Source organism: Priapulus caudatus, unplaced genomic scaffold (genome assembly GCF_000485595.1).
Source record: "Priapulus caudatus unplaced genomic scaffold, Priapulus_caudatus-5.0.1 Scaffold277, whole genome shotgun sequence".
Taxonomy (NCBI): domain Eukaryota; kingdom Metazoa; phylum Priapulida; class Priapulimorpha; order Priapulimorphida; family Priapulidae; genus Priapulus; species Priapulus caudatus.
Window position 1 is genome coordinate 314,314 of NW_014577338.1, and position 9,563 is coordinate 323,876.

Here is a 9,563-nt window from a genome sequence, read left to right on the forward strand (position 1 = left end):
ATCGCCTCGTAATGTTCATCATTAGCTTGAGTAGCGCCCGATCGCGGAGTATACATGGTGAATACGTGCGTGCGTGCGTGCGTGCGTGCGTGCGTGCATGTGAAAGTGGCTAAATGCCGGTAGAGCAGATATCGATGGAGATTATTTCCTGCGCAAAGCAAGTCAAGCATGATGGCAAAAGTGTGCGGCTTAGGCCAAAACAAAATATATGTGTGGTTACCGTTACATGCCGAAAAAAATAGGGTAGGTAGGTAGGAAAAACATTTTATTTTCTTGAAATATTTTATTTACGAACCATGACCGAAGGATGTGCGTTGTGCCTTTTGAAGCAGGAACTGAAAAAAATTTAAATTGAAAAAAAGGTTACAATTTTTAAATTTTTAAAATTGAATAACATATTTAGGGTCGCTGGGAATAAATAGGGTCAGTCGGGAAATCGTAACCACACCTATATTTTGTTTTGGCCTTACTAGTATCATACAGTCGGTGATATATGGTAATCAGTCACTCGTCAATATTCGGGTAGGTACAGCAATATTTTTTACGAAAAAATCGCAGTGTTCGTACGCAGTGAAGCATTGGCGCAATAGGGACGCACTAATCCAGAGGTCGCATTTAGCAAGCTGGGCAAGACAGTGTACATGCATTGGACGTATTGCTCATTTAATATTAATGTTGTAATGGCATGTAATTATTGTATTAGCCAATGGCATGTTGACAAGGGCGGCCTTCGCAGAAGTGTGCCATGTTTTATGAGTAGCCGAGTTCTTTAGTGACAGAACGCTATCTCGCGAGATTTCGTGGATCGGCTAGAGCGCCTTTATTATAGAGCCAATCAGCACTGCCGCCAGCAGTACAGCGAAATAAAATTGATTTATTATTTGCACTCGGGGAATTATTACGTGCATTATGAATCTTGTGGGGCTACAGTTAGATGTACAGGATGCCAGGCGTACACGCGCGATCCTACCCTATCTCGCGCAGATAATCACTACGGCTAATGGTATTAGAGCGATGGAAATGCACGAGACGCGTGTGCATTACTTATAAGTGAAGTAACGTCAATAGTCAATCCTCGATAGCCGTAATCAATGTTTCCACCTTTCCTTACCATTTAGTTTTAATATAGAGTTTTATTACGTCCATATTACATACGAGTCACATGACCAACAAAATGGTGCTTACCAGTAAACATCAGGTAACTTCGTAAATCTATCCTCAATTTTCTGAAAATCGTTGCATCATTAATCATGTGCAGAAAAAGAATTTTAAAAATTGCCTGTGATATACGGAACACTTAATATATATTTGAGAAAGGGTTTGTGCAATAATCCCTCCTGCGATAATCATGTGACTCGACACGTAGCGGTGATTGGCTGCCACTCACGATTTGTCGCCGACCGCCGCATAGAAATAGAAATAGTTTCTATTCCTGCGATCGCAGTCGGCGACCGTATTTTCGATCGTAAGAGAACTCATGTCGAGTTTAGTCGCCGATGTTTTTATCGGCGATCTGGCCGGTTTTTGACGTACGATCTTCAAATTTTGTCGGCGACTAGGTCGTAAGGGCGACCTGAGTTAGCCTTAGCCTTTACATTTCATTACTAATTTATCGGCCTGTCAACTATCACACACGCATGCGCGCACGGACGCACTCACGCACACACACGCGCACGCGTGCACATACCTACACACAAACACATTTTTATTCAAGAAAAAACATTCCGCCCTTTATAATCACGCGTAATATAACGTATATTAATGTATAATCACGCGTAATATAACGTATATTAATGTATAATCACGCGTAATATACCCTATATTAATGTTGATGTTATAATAAGGGGGCGCATACCACCAAGCGATACGCTGCATGAAGCACTAGTGGTTACGGTTGTTCCGACGGTTGTTCCGGCGGTTGTTCCGACGGTTGTTCCGGCGGATGTTCCGACGGTTGTTCCGGTGGTTGTTCCGGCGGTTGTTCCTGCGGTTGTTCCGGCGGTTGTTCCGGCGGTTGTTCCGGCAGTTGTTCCAACGGTTGTTCCGGCGGTTGTTCCGACGGTTGTTCCAGCGGTTGTTCCGGCGGTTGTTCCGGCAGTTGTTCCGGCGGTTGTTCCGGCGGTTGTTCCGACGGTTGTTCCAGCGGTTGTTCCGGCGCGTGTGTTCGGCGTGTTCGGCACAGTTGTTTCCGGTGTGTGCGGCGGTGTTCGAACGTTGTCCGACGGTGTTCCAAGCGTTGTGTCGCGGCGCGTTGTTTCGCACGTTGTTCGCGACGGTTGTCCGTACGGTTGTATCGATGTTGTTCCGGCGTGTTGTTTCGCGACGGTTGTTCTGGCGATTGTTCCGTGCGGTTGTACGAGCGGTTGTATCGATGGTGTGTTCCGGCGGTTGTTTCGACGGTTGTTTCGACGGTTGTTTTCGACGGTTGTTCCGGCGTTCTCCGTAAAGCCCTGGTCACAACGAGCCGCCACGACGCATTTGTGCAACGACAGCGACAGAAAATTTGGCAAACGTGGTCATCGGGGTCGTCCGCAAGACAGTCCTACGAAATTTTGAGCATCGTGCATCGACTGCCGTCGGGAGGCAAAATTGACCATGCACCTTTTTGTTGCACGATTTTTTGTGGCATCTATGTCTTCTGGTGTCGTGAGTCTGTCCTACAACAGTCTTGCGACAGTCTTGGCGACCTGTCGTGCGATAAATATCTTGTCGTGGGTACCAGAAAAATTTTTTTTAAGTCAAACAATTCTTACGACTGTCGCACGACTGTCCTACAACTGTCTCACGGCTGTCGCAGGACAGTCGCGAAACAGTTGCAAAGATTGTCTCACGAATATTATATTTCGTAAGAAGCTCGCACAACATTGCAAGTCTGTCGTGCGTTAGTCTTGCAACATATTTTTCGTTTTGAGGGATAATAGCGCGGCAAATGAACGCTTGGAATTAAAAACTGCCTGTCGGCGCTGAAGAGGATGGCTATTCCACCTGAGCGACTACGCGTGGCCCTGCTGAGGGGACGTCTGGAGGAACTCCAGCACGAGCATAATATAAGTGCTGGTTGGCGTTGATCCGGGCCCGGAGCAGCGCAGGAACCGGCGAAACCCCAGACGTTGTGGGTTCGGCCGTGATCGAGCTGCGCCTGATGTTTGGGCATATAGTACTCTGATGCAAGAGTTGGAGCGGGAATCTGCCGTGACTTGGTGGGGTTCATGCGGATGGAGTCTGGCATGTTTCACGAGCTGTTGCTGAGTGTCGCCCCTCGCATCACCAAGGGCCAACTGCTAGCCTTACCACCTTTCTCTTGTTGGTTTTCTCTTAAAGGCATCCTGGATCTAACTTTGATAAATGAAGTGACAAATGTCAAACATTCGGCAGAACTTCGATGTATCCACGGAAAATCTCTGCAGCAAATGGCAGGCAACAGACGGGCCTCGTTAATAGTCGGGAGACGGACGCGCGAGTGACCAGCGAATGACCCACGACTGTTGTGCCGCCAGTCGCACGACTGTAGCACGTGCATCCACGAGTTAACCACGACCTGTTCACGTGAAAAACAGCCCCCGACAATGCCCGACAACTCATACTGACGCACGACTGACTTGCGACACACCCACGACATAACCACGACATGTCTTTTTTTCTGTCGCGTTCCCATCGCCAAACCATCTTTGATGTGTCGTAGCCCTTGTGACCACTCGAAATATATTTCGGGCATGTTGCAAGATCTGGCCACGACAAATATTTTATGGGACCACCACGACAAAATTTCGTACGATCCGTTGTGACCGGGGCTTAAGGCAGGGCGATGTGTATCCAGCAGGGATGCCAGCATCGTCATTGCACTCGTCAGTTTCGCACTGTGTGGCGCAGTCGCATCTAATACCACTCTTGGATTCGATGCACTCTTCCGATTTGTTGGACATATTTTCTACTCCACAACCTCTTTCAAAGGACGTAACCAGCCCTGAAACAACGTCCGTCACACGACATTAAACGCGTAAGCAAATAGTCTCCCAATAAAACATTATTATAACAGGCAATACGTGTATTGTGTTTATAGTAAAAATATTAAGCAATCTGTATGTCTGTTTGCCTGTCTGTCAGTCGGTCGCTCCATCCATTTCTCTACTCTGAGCTCATCCTCTAGTGCGATTATCCTTCATTCAGTCATTTTGTCCGTTTGACGGATCGTCTACTCTACTCATTTGATTCCCTCACCATCCTCCATCTGAAGAAGTGTGTAGCAGAAAGTACTGTTAGCACAGTCTGTAATGGGTGATTCGGTCACAACCTCTGCAGGATCACTCTGGCATATGCTCACGTTCCATGCCCCTTGTGTACTTTGAGTACACGTGTAACAACGCAGTGATGATGCTGCAATACACCATGACACACAAATATAAAATACGGCAAATACGGCATTTAACTGCTGCGCGGCGGCGGCGGCGGCGGCGGCGGCGGTGGTGGCGCCGAAAATAATTTAACTCTCAAAGTAACATTATGTGCGTGTAGAAGTTTAAATGAGCATGACATCAAATTTACTTCAGTAGTGTTTAAATAGGCAGTAGTTTTGTAAGTGTTTCCAATTTAAACACGTGTGCGCATCTCACAGTACATTCCACGATACAGCCTATAGTGCGTCATCCTACTTCAAATATGTCCTGCTCAAGATCTGTCTGTTTGCACTAATATATGCATTACTTTCACCATACAACAAACAACGTGAGATCGAAGTTGAAAACAAATTGAACTTACCAGTGTTTGCCATCAGTACCAGCAGCAAACAGGCTATAAGGTACATTCTCATCTTCATATCCATGTAGTATAGTGTGTCCAACCCAGCTTCAAACTTTTATTCCTTCAAGCTAACAATTCGTTATATTTTATACAAGTTGGTAACGATGTGACGTGCACTCTACTGAGAAATATCGAAATGTAACAATTATATATAGGTAAGTGAATGTTGTTATCATAACTCTGTGTACTGTGTACGTTATCAACTTCAGATTACTGATTGGCTTTAGGGGCGGATTTAGACCGTATTTGCCGTATTGGGAAATACGGTCTAGATTTCAAAGTGCCCTCCAAAATTTTGCGCTAAAAAATAGAGAAAACAATTTGATGGAATTTGGCTATATTCTTTATTTGTTTTCTTTTTCTTCTGATTCATTGACAGGACTTGAAGGAAATCAAAATTTTACATGGTAACAAAACTAGCTTTGATATCTGGAAAATAAGAGAAGTGCTTAAATCTTTCTGCATTAATTGCTGGTATGCAAAGCGCAGGCAAAATGAAGCAGAAATAAAATTCCATATGGTTTTTAGCTATTGCTGCTTGACTAAATGTGTGCTCAAATGGTGCTCATTTTTGTGCCCAGGGACCCTTGAAATTTTGAATTCCTGGCGGAGCCCCCAGACCCCCGCCATGTGCTTCGCGCCTAACGGCGCCACTGTGGGTGCGTGCGCGGTTTTGGGGGATGTGCCCTTAAAATCTGGAAAAATACTGTCTAGCTTCAGCCCTGGATCCGCCCCTGGGCTTTGCTCTATAGTAAGATTTCAGCCTGACGCAGCAAAATACCACAAAATGGGCGTGCTTGTACACATACGAGTCGCATGATGTGATAACGGGGCTAAAGCAGAAACGCAAGAGTTGTAAAACAAACAATGTTCAAATGTCGCTTTGCTTTTCCATTTTTTTCAGAGCGAGACGAAAACAAGCGTGCCACGCCGCGGAAACGTGTTTCTATACACGTAGGCTTATAAATTTCGCATTTCTTTTTGCGAAACATCTCTTATCTATCTCGCCACTTGTGAAATGACAGCGTATACATAGTGCACGCCATCCCACGCACGCACGCACGCACGCACGCACGCACGCACGCACGCACACTTGCACCTCCGCGCGCACGCACGCACATTTCACGCATGCCCGAACGCATGTCGGCACGCTTGAAGGACGCACGCACGCCGCACGCACGCACGCACAGTTGCACCTACCCGCGCACGCTGGCACATTCACGCATGCCCGAACGCATGTAGCCGCACGATCAGGCACGCACGCACGCACGCACGCACGCGCGCACATACAAACTCCAACACCCGCCGCGGGTACACGCACGCGGCACATAACACATTGAAATACTTTTAATATTGGAAATGAGGAATTCTCTGATGTTTCGCAATTTATGGTAAATGTGGCACCAAAGCTTAAAAACGCTAAAGATGATACTCTAACTATTAAATGGGCGCCGATTTCTCTCTGCTAGCTGCTACGAAGTGTTAGTTGTCGGTGCCCAGCTGTCAGAGAGTCTGCAGACTCAAATTGACCACAACGCTGTCACAATACTCTTTACAAAAAATCAGCGGTGAACAATCAATAAATATAGCAGAATTTATTCCAGAAGTAAGCTTCGTTTATTCGTACAATTTGTTGCTTGTCGAGTGAAATACAAAGTTAAGGTAAATGTAGTTCAGGCCAGAGGACAAATGCAGTCTATAAATCAAAATATAGCATTTTACATGCAAGGACTTACTTCAACAAAACCATAATTTTGCGTAGTTCTAGGCACAACAAGTAAATCTGAAAAACATGAGCATCCCCAAATTACACTCCATGTTTACTACTTCAATCTACGCAAGACATGGCACCAGCTCATGATAACCACTCGCGTATCAATCACTATCCACAACCAACACCGCCCTAACATCTTCACAAAACTATTATACCTTTTATGAGGCTTGCATCGTATAAGCCAGCCCTGCAAAAAAACAGCGGCCCCGCCGACTGCCTAACTTCCTGCGCGCTCAAACTCCGCGATGTCAACTACGAAACCGGTTTTTATGGCCGGGGCTGCATTTATAGCCAGCCCTGAAACAGCGCGCGCACTTGCTAATTCCTGCCTCAAACTCCGCGTATCGTAAAATACGAACCGGTTTTTAATGCGCCGCACGCATGTATGAGCAGCCCTGATAACAGCGCGCGACTGCTAATTTAACTTCCTGCTCAAACTCCGCGTATGTAAACTACGAACCGGTTTTTATGAGGGTGCTATATATAGCTGCCCTCATAACGACGATCGACTGCCAAGTCAAAACAGACTATTTCCTTGCATCATGCAGTCACAAGATCGACGTTAAAAATGATTGAATAGGCCCTACCAATGTAGTAAAATTAATATTCTGCTAAAAGTTTAAATCACAGCTTATCTGAACACTTGAGACAAAAATACATTTAATAAGAATTAATACTGTAACCTTTATATTCCGAAAAATTACAACAAGTTGAGAACACCGTTAATTAGCAATAATAACAAAGTTTTGATCTAAACACTGGAGATGCAAATGCATAACTAGTGTAACTTTTATGAAACAGAGATATTTTTATGCGCAAATGTTTAAAAAAGACTAGCTGTACATGCATACAATGCGCAACACACACATCCACAATTACGAATGTTCTTTCAGGTTATCTTCATTTGCGTATCTTTTTTCAATTTCTGCCTGTGTTTGTTTTAAAAGACGGCATTTTGCCGATAGACAAAATCTCCAATATAAGACGGAATCCCGTGACACAAAATCTGTGTACGGTCTTCGGCTTCGTCCTGCACCCGCATAGATCTTCTTCCATGTAGTGGTATAACTTCCTTCAAACCAGTGAACTTCCAGGTTTTCTTCACTTTGTTCCACCTTCAAAGTCATGTATACATTACTTTTACGAAAAAGTTATTTAGGTGTGAAACATTTTTAATAAAATAATGTAGGCATAAGTACACATCTGGTACGTCTGTTAGTGAGTATTTCCTATTCCAAGTTATGTGAGATAAACTATGTTATAAAACTTGCAGTCTTATCCATTGTAGTGCACACAGCAGAGGGAACTACAGCTGGATTTACTTTGATGTGCAGACAATTGCCGTTTTCATAATTACACGTTAAATTTACCAGTAGCATACCTTTCCAATCCATGCCCTGTGTTGCCGTGTTTCTCTATACACAGCTACAAACTGCCCAGTAGGGATGTTGGTCCTGTCCTCCTCGACCACATCACGAGCAAGGGCATCCCCAATTACAACCTAATATTTTTCAAGGTTTTAAAGATATGAGAGAAACAATACCAGCTGCTGCAAGAATATCATATATCATATCAATGGCATGTCATGCGTTTAAAGAAAGCATAGGAGACGCGCGCATATACGCACACTCTATAAGCAGATCATTGCAGCTGATATTTTAGTCGTAAATGCAGAAGATGCTTGATAAGAATAGTCAGCAGTTTGGGCTACGTGACCGAGCCGGGGTCGCGGGATCGCAGGTAGACATGAGTTTATACCCGACTCTCTCCGATATCCCCAGTCAACGTGAAATGACAGGTGCGATAATGCTATCATGGGCGATGGCTGGATTTTATAGTGCTCACGAACTGAACTCATAAGAAATTTGGCGAGTAGAAAAATCTACGTACTGACTCCGTGATAAAGAGCCTTTATATAGTCCTAGCTGCGGGTACCCGCTGCGCTGGGTAAAATCGTGCTACATAGGAACATTGGGTAAAAATCGACAATATAACATTGCAGACAATATCAATATTTAGAAATCAGTCTAATAAGTTAATAAGCATGGGGAAAAACTGTTACGTATGACATTTATATGACAGCAGAACCCAACTTAGAACCCCTGTAACATAATAGTAATATGGTGCAAATGAGAAAAGGTTATTATAACAGCATGTACGAATGGGTTGCAGTTTTCATTTGAAAACCTCTTGATAAACAATGGTTTGCGTGTTATTGTCTGGTGGAAATATGTAGAGATTGCTGGCGTCTCGAACTGTTGAGCTCACCACGTACAGCTATCCATTAATTGTCAGATCGTAGGATAAATAAACGAAATTGGGTATATAGTATAGATAGAGACAGGCCAGGCAGGGCAGGCGGAGTGGGGACGTGCCTCATTGGATAATTTGTCTAATGAATGCTTGGGTCGCGACCATGGCACAATTGAAATAACACGGAATTATTTACTGCAATCAGAAAAACGGCATAGCTCGAATGGTCATGGGATTCTGAAATCGTAGCATAGAAATAGAAACAAAAGTCGATATAATTAGTATACGCAGGCAGCGAGTGGGTGAAATTTGTAATTTAAAAAGAATGTTTACCTGACTGTGGTACGCGTTTTATGGCGTTGAATGTTTTGAGCATCGTAAACGCTCGTCAAAAGCTATATGAACTGCATATTAATCTATAGTGATCTCTATAGAAATATTTACAAATCAGTCCTAATCAGATAATAAAGCATGTGTAAAAAACGGTTAACGTATGACATTTAATGACAAGCACAACCCAACGATAGAACCCGCTGGAAATAATATAGAATAATGGTGTAAATAAGAAAAAGTTATTCTAACAGCCATGTTACGAATGGGTTATGCACTTCTCTTTCAAAGCCTCTGATAAATCATCGCAAGTCGTAACCTCTAGAATCAAGTTCCTGGTTGTGCTTGTTTTAGTATCGTTTCGGTTGTCAACAATACCAAGCAGCTGATGGAATGAGTGATCGATTTT

General features: G+C 44.0%; 1 protein-coding gene across 1 annotated transcript in view; it reads right to left on the reverse strand.

Annotated features, from left to right (window-relative positions):
* The window catches only part of LOC106808435, a 53,392-nt gene extending 48,478 nt beyond the window's left edge, over positions 1-4,914 (reverse strand). Inside the window, exons 1-3 of the mRNA XM_014811162.1 lie at positions 4,756-4,914; positions 4,219-4,374; positions 3,774-3,964 (exon numbers count right to left, since the gene is read on the reverse strand). Of these exons, the coding sequence (XP_014666648.1) occupies positions 3,774-3,964; positions 4,219-4,374; positions 4,756-4,819 (411 nt within the window). The 5' untranslated portion in view covers positions 4,820-4,914. The remainder of the gene's footprint in view (positions 1-3,773; positions 3,965-4,218; positions 4,375-4,755) is intronic.
* Positions 4,915-9,563: the final 4,649 nt, after the last annotated feature.